At 62.8% G+C, this 24,151-nt stretch overlaps 8 protein-coding genes across 8 annotated transcripts; all 8 read right to left on the bottom strand.

Annotated features, from left to right (window-relative positions):
* Positions 1-361: 361 nt before the first annotated feature.
* LMXM_24_1060 (conserved hypothetical protein) lies at positions 362-1,888 on the bottom strand (the record flags this gene model as incomplete). The annotated part of the gene is made up of 1 exon (XM_003875870.1): positions 362-1,888. The coding sequence occupies one exon, from the start codon at positions 1,886-1,888 to the stop codon at positions 362-364; it is 1,527 nt and encodes a 508-aa protein (XP_003875919.1).
* An 806-nt stretch (positions 1,889-2,694) lies between these two features.
* Positions 2,695-6,480, bottom strand: LMXM_24_1050 (putative helicase-like protein; the record flags this gene model as incomplete). The annotated part of the gene is made up of 1 exon (XM_003875869.1): positions 2,695-6,480. One exon carries the CDS (start codon positions 6,478-6,480, stop codon positions 2,695-2,697), a length of 3,786 nt encoding a protein of 1,261 aa, XP_003875918.1.
* Positions 6,481-7,924: 1,444 nt separating this feature from the next.
* On the bottom strand, positions 7,925-10,966 carry LMXM_24_1040 (hypothetical protein, unknown function; the record flags this gene model as incomplete). The annotated part of the gene is made up of 1 exon (XM_003875868.1): positions 7,925-10,966. One exon carries the CDS (start codon positions 10,964-10,966, stop codon positions 7,925-7,927), a length of 3,042 nt encoding a protein of 1,013 aa, XP_003875917.1.
* Positions 10,967-11,609: 643 nt separating this feature from the next.
* Positions 11,610-12,242, bottom strand: LMXM_24_1030 (putative dynein light chain; the record flags this gene model as incomplete). The annotated part of the gene is made up of 1 exon (XM_003875867.1): positions 11,610-12,242. One exon carries the CDS (start codon positions 12,240-12,242, stop codon positions 11,610-11,612), a length of 633 nt encoding a protein of 210 aa, XP_003875916.1.
* Positions 12,243-12,876: 634 nt separating this feature from the next.
* LMXM_24_1020 (hypothetical protein, unknown function) lies at positions 12,877-15,909 on the bottom strand (the record flags this gene model as incomplete). The annotated part of the gene is made up of 1 exon (XM_003875866.1): positions 12,877-15,909. One exon carries the CDS (start codon positions 15,907-15,909, stop codon positions 12,877-12,879), a length of 3,033 nt encoding a protein of 1,010 aa, XP_003875915.1.
* Positions 15,910-17,135: 1,226 nt separating this feature from the next.
* LMXM_24_1010 (conserved hypothetical protein) lies at positions 17,136-18,419 on the bottom strand (the record flags this gene model as incomplete). The annotated part of the gene is made up of 1 exon (XM_003875865.1): positions 17,136-18,419. The coding sequence occupies one exon, from the start codon at positions 18,417-18,419 to the stop codon at positions 17,136-17,138; it is 1,284 nt and encodes a 427-aa protein (XP_003875914.1).
* A 942-nt stretch (positions 18,420-19,361) lies between these two features.
* On the bottom strand, positions 19,362-21,005 carry LMXM_24_1000 (conserved hypothetical protein; the record flags this gene model as incomplete). Its single annotated transcript, XM_003875864.1, has 1 exon — positions 19,362-21,005. The coding sequence occupies one exon, from the start codon at positions 21,003-21,005 to the stop codon at positions 19,362-19,364; it is 1,644 nt and encodes a 547-aa protein (XP_003875913.1).
* A 660-nt stretch (positions 21,006-21,665) lies between these two features.
* On the bottom strand, positions 21,666-23,645 carry LMXM_24_0990 (putative replication factor C, subunit 1; the record flags this gene model as incomplete). Its single annotated transcript, XM_003875863.1, has 1 exon — positions 21,666-23,645. One exon carries the CDS (start codon positions 23,643-23,645, stop codon positions 21,666-21,668), a length of 1,980 nt encoding a protein of 659 aa, XP_003875912.1.
* Between the last annotated feature and the right edge of the window lie 506 nt (positions 23,646-24,151).

Genomic DNA, 24,151 nt, shown 5'->3' with positions numbered 1-24,151 from the left:
TGTTGTCGTGGTGAACGAGAAAGGGCGGGCGGGAGGAGAAAGAAAACACATGAACCGATCCTGCGCGTGCGTCTTGCGCCTACGCGCATGTGCAGACGCTTCTTGCCGTCTGTGTGGGTCACTTTCCCCATTACAAGAGGAAGATGCTGGGCGAGAGGGGGGAAGGTGCAGCCCATTGTGTGCACGTGTGCGCAACGCCGATAGAGAGCACCTGCACTGGCGACAGGCCCCTCCCCTCAGCCACCACCTCCGGTCCCACCCCCTTCCCCCACGGTGTCCCCCACAGCGGGTGCCGGGCATCGACTTCTACAGGACTTGTGTTGCACCGCCCCCCCCCCCACCCGCGTCTTCTTTCAGGGCTCTAGATCTTCACGGTGGTCTCGGCGAGGTAGGTGCCGCTCTCCGGGTCCTGCCGGCGCATTGAGCACAGCTCCAGCTCCGGTATCTCGAACAACTGCTTGCCATCTTCACCAGCACCGATGGCCGCCTCCTGAAAGGCTTCCAGGATGGGCCGCGCATCGAATGGCCGACTTGCCGCACGTCCTTTGCGCCACTTCTTGTCCATGATTGTCACGTGCAACACCCGGCGCGACTTCTCCGCTTCGCCGGGATCGTGGATGAGCTCAGCTAAGCTCTCGTGCAGGACGCGCTGCAGCTGCTGCACCGTGGCGAGCCCGGTCGCGTTGTCGATGCCCATGTACACGACGCTCGCCTTCTCTGGGTGGTAAAACTCATTCTCTCGACCTGTTCTCATCACCTGCAGCCCGCCGCCGAGCCGCAGGAGCGGGTGGCGGTGTACCAGGGCGAGGGACGCGTCTCCGCTCAGCGCGTACGCTGTGTCCTTGGACGCCGCCCACTTTTCTTTCGTCGCTGCCCAGGCAGAGGCGAAGGGGCCATGCAGAAGCTCCTTGGCGAGCTCGACATCCTCACGGCGTGGGAGCGTGAGCAGGAGCAGGGTCATGTGCAGCTTGGCGGTGCCGGTCACCAGCTCCGAGGTGGCCGCAGACTTCGAAAAGGACGAAGCCGCCGTCCCGCCAGGCCCGGCCGCCTCACCCGCTGCAGCTGCGCCTCCCCGCTGGGTCAGCTCGTCGTACTTGGCGGCGACAAAGCTGCGCAAGTCCGCCAAGACGCTCGTTGCGTTCGCCGCCACGGCGGGCAGCTTCCCGACTGGGATGGAGACAAAGTGCGTGAAGCCTCCACTGACCTTCTCCGCACGCGGTTGGCGGCGCTGCGTATTGGACGCCGGGCTTGGCACACCCTCCTCGCCATACTCACTGCCGCCTTCATCATCACCCGGACTGCAGGATTCGCCAGTCGCGCGATCACCGCAGTCGGGCACGTCGTCCCAGACCATGTCCTCGTCGACCTCCTCCACAGCCGGCCCCGCTGTTGCCGTGTCCGCACCAGCTGCGCTACGGTGCAACGCCGCCGCACGGGGCTTCGCAGGGGGTGTGTGCGGCTCCGTGAAGACACGGTAGGTGCGATTCGTGAGGGAGACCTGCAGCAGACGAACACCAGCATCCTTGCAGGTGCCAGGACGCTGCACGCACGTGAGTGGTGCTACCACCTTGTCGGCGACCGCGGGACCGCCGGCATTACGAGGACGGGAGGCGGCGATGTGAGTGCTGTACCCCGGCTCTGGAGAGAGGCAGAACGCGCACACATGGCGGATGTCGCTGCTTTGCTGGCCACACGCAGTGCATTTCCACTCGCGCCTCGGCGGCCTCGTGAGGGCGATGCGGCGACCATGCGGATCACGGGAGTCGCCATACACTTTGACGAGCTGCTCGCGCGCGGCGGCGTCGACCCTCTTCTCTGCCTGTACCACCGCAAAGTCCTCCCTCGTCATTGGTTGGACGGAGGAAGCTGGTGTGATCAAGTGCGCCATGACGCACCCGCAGCCCACAGCAAAGGCGCGCACGCGTGTGAGTGTCTTTCCCGCTGTGTTTTCGGACTTCCGTGTGCTGCGAGCGAAGAGGTGTAGGTGGCGTGCGAGGCTGAGCAGCTGAGAGTCGTACAAGGATGAGCGGCGCTCACGGTGCGGAGACACACACGCGCATACAACGCGAGGGGCGAGAGCGAGAAGTGGAGAGGCGGCGAAGGAGAAGAAGAGGAGAGAACATATACTGGCGGATACTAAACATGGCGTGCTGGCCGCGAGCAACGATGGTTTTCTCTGTCTGTGGTTGTTCGGGAGGCGCCAGCATCACATTTGCCTCGGTGGAGAGAGCGGAAGGGGTGGTGGTGGTGGTGGCGGACGGAAATGTGTATGCCCTTCGGACAGATCGCCACACATGCCCGTTGGCGATTGCTGCACCTTGGGAGGGGGAGGGGATGCTATTATTGTTGCAGGGGCCACTGCAGATGGGGATCGAGAACGGAGGGGGTGAGGTACGGCCGCCCGGAGCACACGTCGACGGACACGCAAGCGCAGGGAGGCGTCATCCCCCTCCCCTCCAAGTACAGGCCCCTACTCCTGGTTCTCTGTTTTGGGGGCGCTCTGCACTGCTGGATCATCTCCACTCCCTACCCATGGTGCCACACGGGCCCCCCTCCACGACCATCTTCCACCTCATAACACGTGCGCAGGGCTGCTACACGAGGGTGCGCTGTAAGAAAACAACAGCAGTGCTTCCTGCGGTGCGTGCCCGCCGTCGTCTTCCCACCCCTTTCCCTCGCCATGCCATCACGTTGCTACATCGATCCGTCGTTGTCGATGTCGACAGCGTACGCAGGGGAGCTACCGGGGCGGTAGGGCGCGTATGGTTGACGCGCGAAAGTGGCGGATATGCGCTCGGCGCTCGCTGTCGCGGAAAGGGCGGCGCCGGTGTGCTCTTCGCATGCGTGCCGCTGTGTGAGGACGCCGCGTGAGTCCTCATCGGAATCCAGTAGCAGCACTGCCGTTTGCGGGGTACTGTGTACGGGGTAGGTGCCTGCGCCGCCGATGAGCTGCACAGGCAACGGGGCAAAGCGTTCCCCGCTCTCTTCAAGTAGCAGAGGGGCCGCCGCGTGGCGCCGGTCATCACGGTTGCCGCTGGAGTTCATCGTCTCCGCGCCATCCCTCCTCAGCTGTACGCGGCCTGTGACGGGGTCCACGTGCAGACCCATTGCGGTGAGAAGGCGCGCCAACTGCGAGTCTGTCCCGGCCCTTGACTGGATGAGGCTGTCCACCATTGCCGTGAGCGTCTTTGACTGCACCTGCAGCTGGGCCGCCTCGTCAATCCGCTGCTGCCGCCGCTTCTGCAGCTCCGCCGCACGCCGCTTCTCGGCGTCCTCGTCGTCGACCGTGTCAAACAACCGGCTTCGACAGTAGTCGTGGTAGAAGGCCTCCTCAGCAGCGCCGTACCGGTCGTCCATGTCGTGCTCAAGAAACATCTCGTACCGCTGCGCGTAGAGCAGCTCTGCCTGCGCGACACGGAGCATCGGATCCTCGCGCAACACCTCCTCCGTCGACTGCATCTGCGCGCGCGTCGCGGACGGCGGCTTCTCCAGAACCTTCGCCGCCTTTGTGAGGAGGGAGAAGAGCTCGCGGAGGTGCATGCCGGACAGCCCATCGCGCTTCACCGACGACTCCTCGATCACCGTCTTGAACAGCCACTCCTTAGCCAGCTTCTGCACAAAGATGCTGTACTCCAGCGTCGGGTAGCACATGAGCCGGTACACATATACGGGACGGGTCTGCCCGTATCGGTACGCGCGGCCGATCGCCTGCTGATCGTCAGCTGGGTTGAAGCTCGTGTCAACGAGGATGACGCGCGTGGCGGCCGTGACGGTGATGCCGACGCCGCCAGCTTTAGTGCTCAACAGGAAGAGGTCCGGGCCGTGAGACCGGTCGAAGTCCTCGAGCATCGCCGCCCGCTGCGCCGCGCTATGGCTACCGTCCAGGCGGCAATAGCGGATCGGCCGTGGCAACTGCGGGTGCGGCTGCCGCTGTGACGCCGCGACCGGCCTGCGCCACTCGATGTTTACCTTCGCGATCATGTGCTCTAGGAACGTGAGAAGCTGCGTGGAAAGACTGAACAGGAGAACCTTCTCATCCCGCGCCATGGCCGCCGCGACCAGCTTAATAGCGACCAGCAGCTTCACGCCGTCCTCCAGGAGCGGGGTGTAGTTCAGCGAGGGTGGCACGCACAGCTCCTCGTAGGTGAACGAGGCAACAGGGTAGACGCTGGAGAATGACTGCTGCGTTGCACGGGCAAACGCGTGCTCCTCGTCATCGCCGTCGTCGCTGCTGGTGCTGGAGGTCGAGTCTGCATCGGAGTCGATGATCACGACTGCTTGTTGCTCTTCTCCAACGCGCGTGTCGTCCTCGTCATCACCCACAGCACCGTTGGCCGTGCCCTCCATCAGCTGCTTCTCCGGCTCTTGACGCTGACGCCGCTGCTGCGGGTGCCACAAGCCGCGGACCGTTGTAGAGGCATCCCGATAGTTGCTACCGCCGTTGCTGCTGCGCTTGGTGCCTGTCACGTGGCGGCCGCGTGCAAGGTGTTGAGCGCCAGGCCCACCTGCTCCCACACCCTGTGCCGATGATGCCGTCGCCTTGTCCTTTGCCTCCTGCAGGTGTTGGCGCATCTGGAACAGCAGCTGTGGGTGCGCCGCGATCTTGCCCGAGTAGGAGACGGCTGGCAAGAACTGCACCTTCTGGCTGCCGTCGTGCTGGACGATCTGGATGAAGCGCAGATACAGCCCCTTCTGTAGAGGCGACAGGGGCACGACGACGATGTACTCGTGCAGCGGTGGCAGCTCCGTGCGTAAAGGGGTGCCGTCGACGCGCTGCACAAAGTGGCGCACCTCGTTGATCAGCGTGAAGGTCTTCTTGCGCGCCAAGTCCACCTCCTTCTCCGAGGCGCGCGTGTTCGCCGAGGCCTCGATGGGCTGTATGAAGTACTCCTGGAAGCGCTTGCGGCTGAAGTACTTGTGGACGCAGAAGTCCATCATGGCCCAGTACTCCTGCAGGTGGTTCTGAAGCGGCGTGCCTGTGAGGAGGAGGCGGCGCAGCGGGTGGAGGCCGCGGAGTGCCGTGACGACGTGCAGGTGTACAGACTTGAGCCGGTGGGCCTCGTCGCACACGACGAGCTCGGTGAAGGGGTCGGCGTCGCCACCGAAGGCCATGCCGCCTTCGTCGTTGCGGCGCGCTCGCAGCTCGTTGCGGCGCTGCTGCGGCGACGCCGTCGTTGCGTGATTCGCCAAATGAAAAGCGTGGGCTGTTGGCTGAGCGGCACCGTTTCTGCCGGTATCTCCCTCGACACCTGTGGCGCCGTCGTCCACACCCGAGTGAGGCCGCAGCATACTGTCCTCTTCCACAAGCCCCAGGAGACGCACGAGGGCCTCGTAGCCGATCAGCAGCACACCACCGTCGCGGCGCCACGCATAAAACACGTCGAGTCGCTGGCGCGCGGGCAGCCCTTCGTCAAGGGAGATGGGGCGCAAGCGGTGCTCCTCCGGAAAGCAGGCGGACCACGTGCGAAACTCATGTTTCCATCCTGACTGAGTCGACTTGGGGATCGCGATAAGCGCGCGTGCTCGGCGCAGCGACGACGACGACGATGCGGCCTTTTCTTGACGTCGCGGGAAGGTGGCCATGAAGAGATGTAGGAACACGATGACCTGTGCTGTCTTTCCGAGCCCCATCGTGTGGGCGAGAATGCACCCCAGGGCGGGCACCTGCCCCACAGGCCCCTCCGCCAGCACACTCCACAGGAATCGAATGCCTTCAACTTGATGTGGGCGCAGCGTGCGACGAGCGCGCGACGTTGCGACGGTGGAGGACGCGCCTTGCCGTCTCGAAGACACCGCCGTCGCAGGTGCAGCCTGTCCTGCTGTGGCGTCGGTAGGGGCCATGACGCCGTCGTGCAGCAGCGCCGAGGGCAGCAGCACATCCCACTGGCTGTAGCCGCCAACTGCAGCGTCCCAGTTGCTCACATTAACGAGTCGGCGGCACCGGTCACGCGCTAGTAGTTCTTCTTGCGTTGGCCGTGAAGTGGAGGAGGTGCACCCTTGCGCAGGAGTCGCGCCTGCCGCTGCCGCGCATGTTTCCTTTGTTGCACCGGCCTTGTGTACGGCGGCGGTCGCGCCAAGCAGCGCGGCTGCGACGGACTTGAAGTGCTTCGCATGAGCGTCTTTGCGCACGAAGAAACGCTCCAACTCCTCTCGCACGTCCGAGGAGGTCATACTGCGCAGCTCAGCCAAGGTGCGAGGCGGTGGCGTTGACTGCATCGCTGGCATTGCACACGGAGAGCCACCGGCGTAAAGGACCGCCTCCTCGTCCTGATCGGCACCAGGCTCTCTTCCAGGCACACAGCGCTGCGCAGCGACGGACTCCTTCATCCCTGCCTCGGCCTCATCCTCTGTCTTCACGAAGGTCCCGCCACTGACGCCATTGGTGAGAGGGGATGACGAGAAGGGCTGCTGCTGTGACGACTGTGGCTGCGGTGTCGAGCGCGGCTTTGGTGGCGCCAGCCCAAAAAGGACGTCCTCCATCGTTGGCGAGACAGGGGTTGCGCCGTATGCGCATCCCCGGCAGTCATCCTCCTCGTCAGTGGAGGACGAGGAGGCGATGAAGAACACGCTCTGATTACCATGCGCCATGTGTCTCTGCGCGTGCGCACGTCTGTTTCGGATGCTTCTGGGTTGTGTGTACGTGTGTGTGTGTGTATGTGTGTGCGCTTCCGTTCCTTCGCGAGCGCGCGTGCGAGGGTGGCGTAGATGGAGGAGGGGGAGGGGCGAGAGAGCGTTGCACCGAAGCGCCATCGCGGCAGGCAGAGAGTGCGTCGTTTCATAGCAGCGCATGAGTACATATAGGCCTGTGTCTTCGGCTGGGGAGGTGGGACTCGATCTGAAAACAAGGACAGTAGCAATAGGGAGGGAGGGATGGGGAAGATGCGGTAGGGGTACCGGCGGGGGGCGCCCTTCTCACCGAATACGACGGCAAGAGGTAGGGCTGATGGGTCGACCAAAGGTATCGCTTGGAGTAGAGAATGGTTAGGGAGAAAACACTTGACCGTATTCCGAACGTTGTCGCACCGCAATGTGCGGAGAAGGGAGAATGCACCAATATAAATAGAGCGAGCCTACAAGGGGGAGGGGGAAGAAATAATAAACGAAAATATATCGCCGGGACGAGGAGAAGAGGGGGAGGGAGAAGGGGGGGGGCACTCGCTCGCGGGCCTTCGGCAGGGCAGCGAACGAAGAGGAGGCAGGAGGGAGCGAGCGGGCGTGGGACGTCCGTGTGGACTGCTCCAGGCACGCCTTCACCATACTAACCGAGCGTGCGCCCGTCGTTGAGCGCTATCTGCACCGTGCGTGTCGGCAGAGGATCGGCCGGCCACGCATGACGAAGAGGCACCCGGGTATGCGCACATGAACAACAAAACACGCAGGCGAACACGTCTTTTGGAGCGCTGCACCGGCGCCGTCGCCAGGGCAGGCATAAAGCATAGGAATGTACACACACACATCACGAAGCGGCGGCGTGACTGCCGACGCCGCACATGTCCATCCAGGCTGAGGTACCCAACAGCACGCGCACGTCGTGGTGCGGTGTACGCAGTCAACATAGAAGACAGATAGGCGGATGCCGTAGAGGGATGGACAACGAGAAAGGGGGAGTTTGCACGGCATGGCTTGAGGGTGCGTCGTCTGTGAATATCGGCTGCAGCGGAGGATGCATAACAGGGATTCGGAGTTGTCGGCGCTGCGCCAACACCAGGCTTCACGCACCTCCTCCCACACCCCATTATGCGTGTGGCGGCCCGTAATCGGGCATGCATGCATGCAGACGACCTCATCGTCTGAGGTGTCTCCGGTTTGTGACGGCAATGCAACACATCCTTTTTCGTGTCTGCAGCTAAGGACTCTTCAAGTTGCATCGGAGCACGCTGGTGCATGCCGGGACACACACACACACACACACACGCACACGCCATCAGCACGAGCTAAGTGTCACGGCGAGTCCATAGCGCACAGTGTGGTACTGAGGACGCATGTGCTCGACATCCGAAAGTGCCGTCAGCACCTCCACCAGAAGCTCCAGGTAACGGAGAGGAGTCCGCATGGGCGGTGATGAAGGCTCACCAGCCTGTGTCGCGGATGTGTCGCGAAGAGTGATGTGCAGCTCTCGCAGGCGGATCGGCGGAGTGGTGATGCCCATGGTGAGGATTGGGGGGATGCTAAGCGGTGGCGAGGGGCCCGCATCTCCGACACGGGAGCCATCGCCACCCTGCAGGACTGCCGCGAGGGCTGCAGCACGTTCCTCTGGGGAGCAGCGAGGAGTCAGCACCACTGGGAGCTCCACAGCAGGCACTGACGGCGAGGAAAGCTGCATCGTCACACAGGCGGCACTGGCAGATAAAAGGAAAGGCGAAGGGCGCGCATGTGGAGCGCCAGCGGCGCAAGATGGGGCGATCACAGTCCGCAGGACCTCAAACCTTGTCAGATACACGTCATGCATCATGTGCAAGTTCATCAAGCGGAACTGCCACTCGCGCGGGCGTGCGTTGCTGCCACCACCACTTCGCACGTACTCGAGGAAGGGCAGGCACGACAGGGCGGAAAAGCCGGTGCCGTCCAGGAACAACGGCAGCGGCAGTTTTGACGGCACACTTTTCTTGATGCTCTGCTGCGGTGGTGCGTGCTGGGCCGTTGCCGGGTGCATCGAGCCTTGCGAGGCGCCGCCTTTGGGGCGTTCGACGCCCTCGTCATCATCGTCATCCTCCTCGTCTCCTCCGTCCGAGTCGAAGCCGCCGTCGCCGTTGCCCCATTGCTTCCCGGCAGTGGTGGTGCTACCCGCACCCTTCTGCTGCTCCAGCTCGCTGCGGCGCTTCCGCTCGTGCCGCTCTACCTGCGCCGTGCGCTCGTCGACCCAGTGCTGGCACACCTGTCGCACTTCCTCATCTGACAACGCATGCCGGTCGAGGAGAACAAGACGAGTGCATGGAGGAGACTGCTCTGCTGTCGGCGGTTTCCTGGTAGCCGATGCCGGCGGCAGCCGCCACACAAGCGCCGTGAGGAGCTCCTTGCGGACCCTAGGGATGTAGTATGCCGGGAGGCCAAGCGGTCGGTCTTGCTCACGAAGCAGTACGGAGTGCAGGTAGGCGGACGTTGGCGTGTGCATGAGGGCGGAGCTGCTGGTCACGGCTGCTGCTGCTGCTGCCGCCGCTGTTTTGCGTTCTTGCGCCACGACCGCCGCTGGCTGATAGCGCTGCATCCACGTCTGTATGCCTTGCTGGCGAGTGTCCACGGCTTCCAGCGGAAGTCCCAGGAAGCACTGCTGAGTACGTGCGATCAAGTTGACTTCGACATCTTTATCGGCGCTGCCGGCGGTGATCGAGGCAGAGGGGGCCGAGCGATGTGCGGGTGGCGATTCACTGAGGGGTATCCTGTCTTTCGCCTCTCCGTCCTGCGCTGCCTGCAGCTGAGCTACGGCCTCACGAGCAAAGTCCACGACCCGCACCGTCTGCGGCGCGGCTTGGCTCACACCTTGGAGGAGCGGCACTACGCGTGCAGCCTCCTGGCGCTGCTGCTCTTGGTGGCGCAGCTGCTCCAGAGCGAGGGCAGGGTGGAGGTGCATAATGGCATCTTTCACCATCTTGTCGTTGAGTTGCTGCTGCTGCGGCGGCGGCGGCGTTGAAGAGTGCGATGGAGGGCCGGCACTGCGGTCATACATGTGCGCGCTGCGCAGGTGGCGAAATTTGTCCCACGCAGCCTGCGAGACGGTTGCCTGCTGCTGCTGCCGGTGCTGCGAGCTTACGTGATCCTCCAGGTCGGGGTAGCCGCCCAGGAGCCCCGGGAGGCCGGCGCGAAGAGCTGTATTGAAGCTTCGTTGCGCCGCCCGACGCTCTCGCAGCGTCTCTGCCTTCTCGTCCCCCATTACTGCATCCAAATACCCGAGGAGCTGCTCCATCGTGGGAAAGGCTCGGTAGCTGTGCCACTGACAGCACATACACATGGCGTAGTACTGCATGTCGGAGGTGAGCCGTATGTCGAGAGAGCTCACAGACTGAGTGCTCCTGAGCACGTTAGCGGCGGTGGGAGACAGCGACGACGATGCCGCTGTGGACTTGGTCGTGCTCGTGCCAATGACTTGCGCTGCTTCGGAAAATGGCAAACTACCATGGCCGCCGCAGCGGGGACACAGGAAACAGCTGCGACAGTGCGCGTTGATGTGCAGCGGCCGCCAACGCATCTCCTCTCGTCGCTCTCTGCGCCATCGATGCCGCTCCAGCTTCGCCTGCAGGGCTGGTGAGAGTGCATTCAGTCGCATGCTGCGCGCCAGCGCAGCGCGGACAGCAGCAGCGGTAGAGGCTTCATCTGTGGCGGATACTTTGGATCGCTGCGGTCGCCGCCAGTACAGCTGCTCCACTTCAAGCGTGTTGCAAGACGGACACCGCCAAGCGAGGGGCACCGCCTCCACTGCAGGGCTGAGAGCTGTGCCTGCTGCCGTTACTGCTACGGACCGAGAGGATGACGGCTCTGCGTCACAGACCGAAGGCGAGACGAGCAGCCACGGCGAGACGAGCGTCGCCCTCGGAAGCGTTGTCACATCGGCAGACGCAGCTGCTGTAGTGGAGGTGGTTGGGAGTACGTAGGCGTCAGCGTAGTCAATGCGAGAGGTAAACTCAGTGTCGGAGAGATGTATGGAGACATCGCAGAGGCGATCGTCGGAAGAGTGCACGGCGGCCATCGTGTGAATGAGAGGTGGGCCACGCAAGGAGTGACGCAAGAGATGGGGACTCCGTTGTTGTTGTTGGTTGCGCAGACGGTATCTCTCCTCACGTTCGATATCAACGGACCTGTGTGTGTGTGTGCTCACAGTGCAGAGAGGGGGTGAAGTAAGCGAAGACGATGCCATTTGGCGAGTGTGATGCATCATCTCGTGCATGGGGACGACCCCCCCTCCTCCCCGCGCTCTCCCCCACCGATCAGTGCCCCTGCAGGATTCCCAACGGACGCCCAGCCACACGAACATACAACGGTATGCCCACTCTGAGGGAGGAGGGAGCGATGATGCAGGTACAAGACGGGCACACAGTCGTGGGCTGAGAGCAAAAGGGGGGGGGGGCTGTCCAGTTCGTCATGCTCGCATGCCTTTTGATTTTTTACGCGCCTGACACGGTGAGGCGCTCTACGCTAGCACAGAATGGCTGTACATGACTTGAGAGGGGGGGTGGGTGGGTGGGTGGGTGGGCGAGGTAGGCTAGTGGAAGGGCGGTGCGGGAGAGAGGGAGGCGGCTGTCGTGGCACTTCGGTGGCTTCTGCACTGGTGGGCTGACCAGGTGGCTTGTGATCATTCGCGCGGGCTCACTCTACATTCACATACACCCGTGAGAGAAGGGCCTCACAGTGAACGAACGCCACCCATCCACCCGTACCCCATCACACCACATCACCCCACCCTCCGATCGTTGTCTAATACCCGGGATCATCGCTCCTGTGCGCAATGCATTCCGTCCCCTCCTCTCCTTATCTATTCGGCTATCGTACATCGACATCGCAAGTGGACGAGCGAACAGTGGAGGCGGCAAACCGGGCAACACACACCTACACACACACACACACACACACACCAACACACACTCACAGAGGTGTGGGGAGCATCTGCGGCGCATGTGTTAGCGACGGCGGTCCGCCTCCTCTTTTTCCTCCGGGTCTACTGGCACGCCATCCAGCCGTGCCAGCTTTGGCAGGCGCTGCAGCATCATGTAGCGGTACTCCTGATTGCTTGCTGCGCTGTTGCACAGGGGGTTGTTCAGGAAAAGGACGTCGACGAGCTCGGGGCACTGGTTCGCTAGGCGGTCGATCTCCGTCCAGCTGTTGATTAAGTTGTTGCTCATGTACAGCACCCGAAGTCCCTTCAGCTTGTCTAGCCCGGTCAGCTTGTCGATCTTGTTATACGAGGCCCAGAGCTGTTCTAGCTTCGGCAGGTCGAGCTGCTCGAGCTTGCGGATGTTGTTGCGGCCCAGCGACAGCACCTTGAGGTTCTTGAGGTCCTTCAAGCCAGGGCCGATCTTCTCGATGGCGTTCGTGCTCAATCCGAGATGCACGCACTCCTTCAGCGTCGAGATCTCCTTGTCCATCTTGGTAATGGGGGGCAGCATGCCAATCAGTAGCACCTTCGGCTCCTGCACCGCTACGACTCGCGGTACGCTCTCCTGCATCGCCTCCGGCACCCTGGCGAGTCGCCGGCGATACTCGTTCTCTTCGAAGCGCGCAATGGCCTCCTTGATGCTCGTCGATGACGACATGAGCTGAAGGGAGAGAAGATCAAGGTGGCACTGATGGTGCGGACAATAAATCGTAGGCAGGTGGGCAGTGAACCCGAAACGGTCTTGTGGGCGTGGTTATGATGGTGGAGGAGGGGCGGTGATGGATGTGGTGCTCAGGGAAAATTGTTGAGTGTGTGGGTGCGGCTGTTGTGGGCGGTGGCGGGATGACGGATGCAACCACGCCCCCCCGCCGAAGCGAGCAGACGAGAGGTGTGTGAAGCAGTGGAAGAGGTAAGGGAGAGCAGGGGAAGGGAGTCCGATGTATCAGCGGTCATGATAGCCAGGGGTGCGGTCGTGATTGCGGTTGAGTTGGGGAGAAGAGAGGGGCAGAGACGAGACTCGCTGCCTCCCCCCTCCCCTTCTTCCCCCTCCCACGACTCTTCCCTCCGCCACACACACACACACACACACACGCGCGCGCACACACATGCAGAGGGGTGCATGGCAGGCGTGATGATGTTGTCACTGCAAACGAACCCAATATACACACATAAATGGACACACGCCCGCATGCAACACGACGCTTAGTCCACAAGCGAGGCTTGGGCCTCTCCCCCCCGCTCCGCCCCCGCCGTCCTTGTCCTGCCGCGTCTCTACCTTGCCCATCGGCCTTCTATTCAACGCCAACAATGACCTTCGCATTCAGCGTCTGCACCTTCCACGACACGCGCAGGAGCGAGGTGCCGTTGAAGCTAGCGACACGCACCTCCGGCACTGGTGCGAGACTCCACTTGTGCTCCTCGCCGGCCGTCTGTGGATTCCGCGGGTGCCGCATCGTGGCGGCGTGCGCGGCAGAGCGTACCATCTCCCGTATCTCTTGCCGCTGATGGTGGTTCCACTCCCGCTCTTGGTGCCGGTGATTAAAAGCCACGGCGGCCTCGTCATGCAGGCTGGAGTTCAGCTGCAGCGTAGGGAAGGAAGAGGCGGCCGCTGCTGCCCCGACGGCACCTGGTGGCGAGCCAGCCGCAGTGGACGACTGCGAAGACGTCGGTGGCGGTGGGGTGTTGCCCCGCGCACGAACGACCGCCGCATCTTGGCCGATCGGCGGAGGCCGCTCCGTGCTTGCCCGTGCGCTCGGCGGCGACGAGAGTGCACCCAGCAGCGGAAGAAAGGCATCGAGAGGGAGAAGGTGGTTCACCTTACAGTAACCGATGTTCGGTGCAGGGTAGAAGCCAGTCAGTACCAGCGAGCGGGAGTGCTGGGCACCGAGGACGACGACGGAGGTAAAGGCGCCGCCGATGGGGATGCGCACGTACCGCTGCCACGGCAGCTCTTTCGGGTTTCGGAAACACCGCCATATCATTGCTGTGTCCGCCTCTGCGCCAGGCAAGACGGTGCCGTCATCACCGCCGCCGCTTCCAAAGGCGCGGCCGACGTCCGCGTTGGCCACCGGTCTACTGACGTTTCGCACGCACTCCACCTCGCTGCGGCGAAGGTGCCTGGGTGTAATGTGCGTGGTCGGCGTGACCTGCAGCGGCTTATGCGCAGTTCGACGGCCGCAACTGACGCTGCCTTCGCTTTCGCCGGTGGCGGCTCGGAAGGGTGCTCCTGTTGCGCTGCGCTCTGCATCAGATGGATCAGTGTGGGCAACGACATCGCTGCCCACGGCAGCAACCGGCGCTGCTCGGGCACCTCTGTAGCCTCTGCGCACCGCACCCCGCGCTCCTGCTGCCTCTCGCTGCGACTCAGCGCCAGTCGCGTCTTCCTCCCCCGTTAGCGTAGCAGCGGTTCGTCGCAGACGCCTCCCGGTAACAGTCGTCATCGCAGTGGCGCCGGGGGGCTTTGTTGCGTCAGAGCCTTCTCCACCCGTGCCGTCCTGCCTCTTCCTCGCCGCCTGGGTGACGGCCGCGTTCGGAGGAGAGGAGGCATCGGGTGATCTGCTGGCGGCATCGTCGGCGCAGTCCTTCCACTCAGCGTCGGCGAGCGCACGCGTCTCCGCTGCGGGGCACAGAGGAATGTAGAACATCGCCGTCTCGGGCGTATCGGCCGTGGCGCAGCCGCCGAAGTAGCATAGGCACGGGCCGAGTATGGGTAGCTCGAGCACTGTCATGGCGCCGAACGCGCGCGGTGAGGGCAAGCGTGGCCCTTGAGTCCACCATCGGCCCGTTCGGGGACAGAAGATCCACACAAACGACTCAGCCGTCGGTTGGCCTACAACGCTGATCGACCCAACGCGCGGCAGGCGCTGCGGGGTGTTCACTGTACTGGTGCTCGTTGCCGAGGACGCGATGTCGCTACTTGCGCCACCGCCTACCCCGACAGGGACGGCATGCATCGGTGTGGTCGCCGCGCTGTTCACTGCCGAGTAGCTCACAGCGGTCTGCTCCGGTGCGATGCAGCTCTGGTGGCCTCCGGCGAATAGAAACATATCTCCGTGCACAGTGACAGCGGTGCCGCACACCTTCTCCGGCATCCGGTACTGACTCGACACCGCCGATCGACCACTGGAACCCGTCCACTCTGGCGGTGGCGCTGCCGAAAACGGCCATGTCGCGTGGGAGAACCAGTCAGTTCTTCGGGCGTGGCCGTTGTTGCCTTCATGCACGACACACTCATCTCGGTGCACTGTCTCTGGGGCCGCCGCGGCATCTGCTTGCGTGTGCGTCTGCTGCCGCCAGTGTTTCTGTTGTTGTCGCCGCTTAAAGAAGCACTGTGGCTGGTGTATCTGTGACATCCACGTGCGCGTCTCCACCTCCAGGACCTCGTACGTGTCCAGCACACCTCCCTCCGTGTTGTAGCCGCCAAACACGAAGATGTGGCCCCTGTACGCCACGGCACTCGCGGCTGCCCGCTTCTCGCTGAGAGCGGGCAACACCCCCCAGTGCCTCGTCATGGGGTCATACTCGTACGCGCGGTCGAGAACGACGCCTTCGTACGTCTCTCCCCCAAACATGTAGATGCGACGGTCATACGCGACGGTGGCCGCCTGCGACCACACCGGATCTTCCGGCTGCTGCAGGCCAGGCGTGCGAACCTCACCATAGACCAACCGCTCTCCCGCAATGGCCCACTGCACCGCTTCGCGCACGTGGCCCCAAGGCAGTGACTTGGTGTTCTGCGTGCGGATGTCGACCGTGAGGAAGGAGGAGGCTGGAACGACTTGGGCGCTGCTCGCGTCCTGCTGCTGCAGCGCCCTGCTGACCGCGCTGGTGCGGGAGCTCACGGCTGGGATGAGCCCCTGGTGGGTACCACCGGCGCCTGAAGCGGCCGCTGTCGTACGACCGCCTAAGCTGGTGCTGGAGGATGATGCAGCCGCGACGGCCACGGACGTGGGCGAAGACGCGCCCGCCCTGGAATCCATCGCCACCCGCTTCAGCGATCTCGGGAAGTAAAAGAGGCCGTGCGCTGGGTCGAGGAGGTGGATGCCGTGCATCTGACGCAGACGGGAGAAGAAGTGCAGCGGGTCCTCGAGCACGCAGTCCTGCCAGAACCGGCAGACGCGCGTGAGAGTGGCGGAGATGGTCGAGTAGTCGAGGAAGGTGAATATATAGCGCAGCAGATCGCGTGGGAGGCCGCCGATTGTGTTGTAGTGCTGCGAGAGGAGACGAGCAAGGAAGGCGCCGGGGGTGAGGCGCAGCACCGACGATGCGGCAAGGATGCGCTGCTCCAGCGCTGCAGACAGTTCGAGCGAGGATGGCCCCGGCATGTTGCACGAGCCACTGATAGACGACTGGAGGGTGGAGGATGGAGAAGGAGAGCAACGGTGCATGTGCATGTGTGTGTGTGTGTGTGCGTGTGTGTGCGTGTGTGTGAAGCACACAGCGACGCCAAGCAGGAGGGGAGGGGAGGGGAGGGGGGAAGACGGAGAAAGTTGGCAGAATAGAGGAGCGGGCCGAATATGCATGGGCGTGAAGAGGGAGGGCCATACTCGGGCCGGTAGCGAGTTGAGACGACGGGCTTGCGACGCGAACCATCGATTACTTTTCTGTCTGGCAAACAGGTGGTGGCGCTGACGTGATTGCCAGGAACGACCTCCCTCCACCTCCCCCCACGGAGCTGAAGCACAACGCAAACAAAGGTGTGGACAGACGCCCGCACGCCCCGTCAAATCGCAAGAGACAAGGCATGCCAACCTAAGGAACGTCATCACCGATGCTATGCGAGGGCGGAGGAGAAGGCGGGAGGGGAAGGAGCAGAGGCCCAGTGACATGTGTATGCGTGCGTGTGTCTTGGTGGCGGTCGTGGTGCAGGGCGAAAGGGAGTGTGTGTCGCATCATCCGCGATACCTCATCTCGCTCTTTTGTGCCTGCACGCGTGCTTGAAGAAAGGCGTGTGCTTGCCGAAACAGGGGCCGTTGTGCAGAGGTGCAACGACAGTGACAGAAAGAGAGATGGGAGAGGCGAGGGGGAACGTGTGTGTGTGTGTCCGAGTGCGCATGCTCACACCGAGGGAGAGCCAGAGAGGCAGACAGAACGCTACGCCACTTGTACACATGCATGTGTGCGTGCGCTGTGTGTGTGTAGGCGTCTGCGTGTCGACAACCGGTGCTGCTGCTCGAAGAGGAGGAACAGGGCGGCGGCCAATACGAGAGGTACGCACGCACACACACACACACACACACACACACGTACACAGAGGGGGAGAGACGGACTCCACGAGGACCACGATAGGGGCGCCCACCGGAGAGAGAGCGGAGGCGTGTTACAGGGATGCGATTTTCCTTTCGTGGCAGCAGTTCGGACAACAGGCGAAAGAGGAGCGGAGAGACCAGAAGCAGCAATGATATGTGTACACGTCTGAGAATGCGAGAGAGGGCGCATGACCGGAGGGGAGGGGGGAAGGGAGGGGCGGCACCAGGAGCACCAGCAGCAGACTTGGAAACCGCTCCTCTTCTTTTTCCTTGGCCTCTGAGCGGCGGTACGGTGTCACAAGTCATGAGCGAGCACGCTTGCCTGTGCTTCGCTTCGCCGACGGCGCCGTGGCGGTCTTCGCCTTTTTCGGCTTCGCGGCTGTGGAGAGTGGTACAGCGGCATCTGTGTCTGAGGCTGACGGTGTTGCCACAGCTGCCGGTGCGGGGTCGCTGCCTCTGACATCAGCGTGCGTGACCGGGAAAGCGTCATTGCCGGGGGGCACCGTGCTGGCTGGCTGCTTACTCTGTGCTGAGGAAGGTCTGCCGGCATCGCAAAGATTACTTCCCTGCTGCGGCGGTGAAGATGGCTGCGGGGCCGCATCATGCGCTGGGGCACACGATAGATGAGAGCTGTTGCATCCGCCGACCTCTCGCCGCTCATGGCCACCGAAGATGCTCGATTCGGCGTCACTCTCGTCGGAGAGGTAGCTCAGATCCAACGGAAGCTGCAGGGCCTCCCGGACGTCGCGGCGGCTGCCACCAAAGCCCGCCTTCCCCACCACCTCTTCCTCAGCAAGATAGTAGTTGTCCGTCCACCTGTTGGCGGCCTCGAGCGCGATGAAGGAGGAACGGTTAAGCTGGTCCAGTAACTCGGGGAGTGCCTGACGAGAGGACATGTTCTTGTGCTCCGCAAGGAGTTGAGCTCGCTGCAGCGCAAGTTGCTGAAGGCACGCGAGCTCAGCAAGCATGGATGCCTCGCCAGCTGACGCGTCTTCGCTGTCCTGCTCACCGTTGCCACTGCTGCCAAGAAAGCCAAGTCGCTCTCGTTCTAGAGCGAGAGATGCCATGGCACGCTCGTTCTCTGCCTGGAGCAAGGCATGCCATTCGCGCAGCTGCGGATCGGGCGTCAGTGCGCACCAGCGCTCCATCGTCTCTGCCGACACCTGCTGTTGCGGCCGCTGTGCCTCCGTACCGCTGGCCGTCAAGCGTCGCAGCAGTTCCGTGTACGACGTAGGACACAAAGATCCCGCTGCACTGCTCGCAGAGCTGCTGCCCAGTCCGCCGTTCCTTCCAGGTTGCCAGCTTGATCGGTTTGCCAGCTGCGTTGCTGTTGGCGGGAACTTCCAGAGCAGCGTGCTCACGCCGACACGATCCTCTTCAATGCGTTCCTCAGCGACCAGGAGCTGCACACACTCCTCAACGCTCTGGTAGATGACGGGCGTGTGCTTCGGGATTAGTTGCTGCAACTCCTTCAGCGTGTAGGGTTGCGGGTGGGCAGCCATCCATCGCTCGACGAGGATGACCTTCTCGTCCATCGATAGACCCTTCTTCTTGCCCTTCCTGGCCTCGGCGGCAGCGCTCGACATGGTGCGGCTACGGTGGTGAGTGTCTCTGGATGTGTGTGTGTGTGTGTGTGTGGGTGTGGTAGAGCCCCAGCCAGACGCGTGTGTGGTGGCCTGTGCTTGTTCAGGTGGGGCAGCGCGCACCGGCCACGAAGGATGTGGCAGCGCTGATCCAGGCAGGCGACTGAAAAACCTCGCCGAGAGCGAAAGCAAAATAAGGACGGAGGTTTTTGTTTTGTGGATGGGTGCCCATCGGCCCAGAGGAGGACGGGGCGGGATGGTGAGCGGAGGGGCGAGGGCAACGAGCACGACGAGGTCGCGAGATACAACATCGTCGCCACCAGCACATTTTTTCAAATGTATGCGTGCCCCATTCCCACCCGCCCTCTCCCCCTCTCAGGCACCCCGTCTCCGGCTTCCCCTTATGCCCCTCTCCCCTTCCCCATGACTGCAAGCGACGATCTGTGCGCTCCCCCCACACACACGCCTGCTGCGCTTCCCGTTGCTTTCCTTGGGTGCGAGTTTCTGTTCACACGCGTGCTGTCTTCTCGCTCGCTTACATTGGAGTATACACGTACATACATAGCGCGCACACGCACACGACACATACACGTACCCATGTGTGTGTGCCGTGCGTGTCTCCCTCCCTCCCTCTCCACATTCACCCAGATACACGCATTCACGCACACACGTGCGCATCTTTCCATCCATCACGTCAGGCGCCGAAGCAGCAACCAACACGACGGATGGTGCATGTGATAGCGATTGACGACAGGAGCAGGAGCAACAGCAGGAACAGCGGCAGCGGTCGCCGCCTGCGCAGGACTTGCAGAGACTGACGGACAAGACATGCGTGTGGGAGGAACAGACAGGCGAGGGCGGAATATCGCTCTGCGGATGGTCTCGCGTGTCGCTGCACACGAACGCACTCCAATGTGCGACGCGAGCCCTGATGCTTCTTCCAGATCAAGGAAGCGGGTTGACAAAGCGGCTCGCAGAGCTGATGGCCTGCATGTACACGGACTCACCCGCAATACCACGAAGAGTGAAGGTCGGTGAGGCCTCTTGGGTGAGCGGTAGTGTTGAAGCGGTCCCGACCACCACAGCGGAGCTGCGGCTCACAGAAGAGGCGGCAGGGAGCGGTGCCACGTGCGTACTACCGTGGATCCTTGAACCGGACCGGTCCATGTGGCGCCATCTGAGAGGCTCTGTCGGTAGACGGATAGTGGCACCGCGAAGCTCGGCGAAGGAGGAGCTGAGGGGCGCGGTATTGCCGCCGCCAGCCAGCAAAGAGGAGTTGGACACAGGATGCTGCTGCTGATCTTGCAGCCGCTGCTTGCGCCGCTGGCCCTCCAGGATGCGGCGCGCCTTCGCCTCCGCGGCGGTGCGTGGCGGCGGTGGAGCAGGAAGCGTGTTCTGCGATACAGGGACGTACATGCAGTTGAGACTTGCACCCTTGCTGCCACATCCGAAGGCGAAGCAAGAGCCGCCTGAAGCGCTGCCTCCGCTTCCGGGAAGGCACCTCGGGCTCAGCGAAAGTGCTTCAGCCTTGTTCCTGTTCGTCGCTACCAGGCGCTGTCGCCGCCGCATGCAGCAGCTGTTGCCGTCCATGAGCACGTCCATGGCAGCGAAGACGGCGTCGGGGACTTTGTGAAGCTGCTGCGCGTCCACAGACTGCTGTGCGACTGGGCCGGAGCTGGTACCCGGCCAGCGGTCCATTTCACGGAACGTCACTGCAGACGGTGACGGGCTCGGGGATGAAGAGACGGTGGCAGGAAGCACCGACGCCGCGGTCAGCCCTGGTGAAGCCACCAGGCACGGGAGGAGTGAGTAGAGCGACATCGTAGGAGGAGGATGCTGCGCTGTCGGCCGACCTGAGGTCGTTGATGCCGCGCTTTCGGACAGAGGCTGGAGCCGCGGCGCCGCTTGCTCGTCCTTGTCCCTGCGACTTCCTAGAGCAACTTGCTGAAGGGCGTCGACCGACACAACATTGAGCTCGTCCGGCTCGTCACCGCCTAAGGCCGAGGCTGCACCGCTGAAGGATGAAGCCTGGGTGCGCGGTGGTGGCCCGACGCAGCGCTTCGCGTCACCGCTGGAGTGCAGAGGAGGGTGGGTGGCGTGGTAGCCCTGATTTGGGATGAATGACCCTTGCGGCGGTGGTGGCGAGCACGCGGCGGCTGCAGAGGCGAGTGCCGAGACCGCCTCTGGTCTAATGGGTGGAAACGCTGACGGCGGCTGCTGCGGGTACGGTGACAGTGGCGTGGCGTGTGTTGCTTCGGCGAGGAGCGCGAGCAGCTCACTCTCGGTGACGATAAGGTCCTTCTTTGCAAGGGTGGGAGGTGTGTCCCCTCCGGCCTCGTGCTGACTCAGCTGCTGCTCCATGAGCTGTGTCACCATGTTCTCAAGAGCCGCGTCGAGCGCGCGTGGGTCGACGCGGTCGGACTGTTCCTCAACGGCATCCTGGACTGCATCTGCGTTGTGCAGTGCGGCACGAAACATAGGGTGCGAGTAGAGGGGGAAGTGGTGCTCCCGCGTTGTCTCGGTGCCGCCCCGCTTGTGCGGTCGGGCCGCCACGCTGTGGATCTCAAGCAAGTCGTGCCGCTTCCTCATTGCTGGAGGCGCGAATTGTGTGTGTGTGTGTGGAGGGGGAGAACTGTCGCGGACCCCTCCGAGTCCTTTCCGGGTTGTATGTTTCTGCTGCCTTTTGAAGCTGCCGGTGTGCGTGTGTGCGTGCACTCCGTCAGGTGAGAGAAGGGGAGCGAAGGAAGATGCAAGAGGCGTGAGAGTGTTGCGCCTCCCTTCAATGGATGCTTGTGCCTGAGTGATTCATGGCGAGAACGGCATCGACGGCGAGACGTGCATCATGTGCAGAGATGGCCGTTGAACGCCCACCAAACACACGCGCATGCACGTACGCGTACACGGGTCAGATCCATGCGAATCACGCGTTGCGCCAAAGAGTAGTCTGCTTTCCGTTCCTTGCTGCCTGCGGCACCCCGCAACAACGATCAACGCCAAGAGGGTCCGTTCCAGCCCCCTCCCCTCCCCCCTTTTCCACTACACCACATCGCGGCCAACGGTGGCACAGACAAAGGGAGTTGACAAGAAGGGTCACCGCACCATGTATACAGACGAAGGCACGCACAGACACACAGACACACACACACGCACACAAACACCTTCTTCTTCCATCGACGATGAAGCTGAGGCACGCTTCTCTTCGATGGGAGGTGAATGCCACGCTTCAGACCGCCTTCAACACCCTTTTCTCTACTCACTGTCGGAGGTATCACTGCTGCTGCAGGAAGAAGGCGCAGATGAGGAGGACGACGATGGTGATGACGACACACTGTCTGTCTCGCTCTCCGATGATGCCGCGCGCGCGCGTTTTCGCTTCGCTGTTGTCTTCACTGTCGATGCCTTGGCCGTGGCCCGCGTTGAGCTCGTCGCGGCCTTCTTCTTCGCAGTCGGCCTGGCAGCTCCTTCGGCCGGGGCGCTCTTCTTGGCCCGTGGCTTGCGTGTCGCTGTTGCTGTCGTCGATGTAGTGGCAGCGCCCGCAGCTGCTTTTCCTTTCCTCTTCGTGGCAGCGGCGTCATTGCCTCCCGTGACGCTCACAGCCGTCACACCGTCCGCAATCACCTTCCCAGCCTTTCGATTGGCGCCGGCGCCGTTGCTCTGACCGCCCTCGTCGTCGTCTTGCGTCTCCCCATCGCCGCGCTTCAGCGTGCTCTTCGCGAAGCTGTCAAAGCGATGCGTCCTGTTGAACTCACGTGTGAAGGCGCTCTTGACGGCGGTGGCGATGTTGGCCGGCGGCGTCATGGAGCTCGGGGACTGCATGTGCTTGTAGTGCGGCAGCGCTTGCACGAGGTCCCAGTCATCGCGCATGAGGTGGTACTGATCCATGAAGGCGATGACGTCGGCAATGCCGTCCTTCCCCTTCGTCACCAGTGGCACCGTCAGCGGACGTTCCCAGCCGTGCGGTATGTAGTCCACCACCACGTCCTCTTGGCTCCCGGACACGCCCTTCGCCGGGTGCGACGCCTGCATGGCGACGCAGCGCAGCAGACGGCGATTCTTGTTCGCGGAGGAGTTGTGCCCGAGCCACGTCGGAAACTTCACCGGTCGCTGCATGTCGAAGAACTTCTGCTGCCCCGTCATGAAGGTCTCGTACTTGCCGCGCGTGTACACACATGGGGCAATGCTGGAGGACAAGACGTGGAAGCGGGACACGGACCAGTTCTGTTGATAATACATGATTCTCTGCGCCGCGTCCGACCGCGAGATGGATGTGGCGGCCTGCGAGACAGCCTCCATCCAATCCCGCCCATCCACCGGCTGCGGGTTGTAGTGCAGGTAGTTCTCCTGCACAAACATGTCGACTAGGTCGGCGTTGTAGTAGCAGGCCTGCATCTCCACGATGGAGTGCCGTTCCCCACGTGACGTGCCCTGCAGCAAGAAGTACTCGGCGGCGTCGAAGAGGCCGGCATCGCTGTCCTTTGTCGACTGCGCGGCGCACTCGGCCAGCTGCCGCTGCTCGAGCGAGGTGCGGCTCAGACACCAGAGCTGCAGGTTGTTGAGCATGCTTCGGATGTCGCTGCCGGATTTCTTGATAATATCCTGCAGGAGCGGCTTGGAGAGCGAAATGCCCTCGCGCGCCAGGACACGGTCGCACAGGTAGTTCGCCACGATGTTGCACGGCGGGTGGCTGAAGCGCATGTCCTCGACGTAATTGAGCAGTGAGCGCAGCTTGGGGTGCCAGCGATCGTTGCACGTGCACAGGATCGGGATGCTGGTGGACTTGAGCATCTCGATCACCTCGCCGACACCGCCGATGTCGCAGCCGTCCACCTCGTCCATTAACAGAATCACGTTCGTGTACGATGTGGCGCGCGCGGAAAAGGCGCGGTTGTTGACGAGGTCCGACACGTTTTCCTTGAGCGACTTGCGACTGCGGAAGTCGCTCGCGTTGTACTCCACAACGGTGCAGCCGAGCTCGTGCGCTACCACGTACACGGTCGTCGTCTTGCCCACACCTGGAGACCCAGACAGGAGCACGCCATGCGGCTTCTTCGGATCATCGCCGGGGCTACCGATCGGTGTGAAGCCCTCCAGCCACGCCTTCAGCTTGTTCGCGCAGACCGGGTAGCACATCTCAGCAATGGAGCGCGGCTTGTACTTGTCTGCCCACAGCTCGCTGCGACTCGGCACGGGGTTCGCCATGCCAACCGCCGATGCAGACACCACCGGCATTTCTCTGTGTGTGCTGAGGTGTGTATGTGTGTGTGCAACACTGATGTGATGAGCGAAAAACGAAAGCCGCTGAGTCGCCGGGGTGCCGAGGGCGGTGGCAGGTCCGGGTGGGGAGGTCAGGAGCCCTCTCCGACTACAGCTGACCAGCTCGGTCGAACTCAAGCCTTGTCTCGCTCTCTCAGCGTGCGCCACTCTATAGCTCTATCCCTACTTGTATGGGTGCGTGGGTGTGTGCCGCTCGTGGTGAACACGGTGGGACTTGTCAACGATACAACGTCACCTTCGCCGCCTCTGTGTCGATCTCCCGCCCTTTGACCGCACACGAGCAGAAGAGGCGCGTCAAGGCACAACGAGAACGCGCATGCGTGTGTGTGGTGGAACGTGTGGAGGAACAGGCGCAGGAAGAGAGTGATGACACATGGATATCGAAGAGCGCGGGGGGAGGGGGGAGGAGGGGCGGGGGCCGGACGATGAGGCGTCGCCGTAACGTTGCCGCGAAGCGGCAG

The sequence above is a fragment of the Leishmania mexicana genome, chromosome 24, assembly GCF_000234665.1.
Source record: "Leishmania mexicana MHOM/GT/2001/U1103 complete genome, chromosome 24".
Classification (NCBI taxonomy): Eukaryota; Euglenozoa; class Kinetoplastea; order Trypanosomatida; family Trypanosomatidae; genus Leishmania; species Leishmania mexicana.
This window is presented reverse-complemented; position numbering and strand designations above follow the sequence as displayed.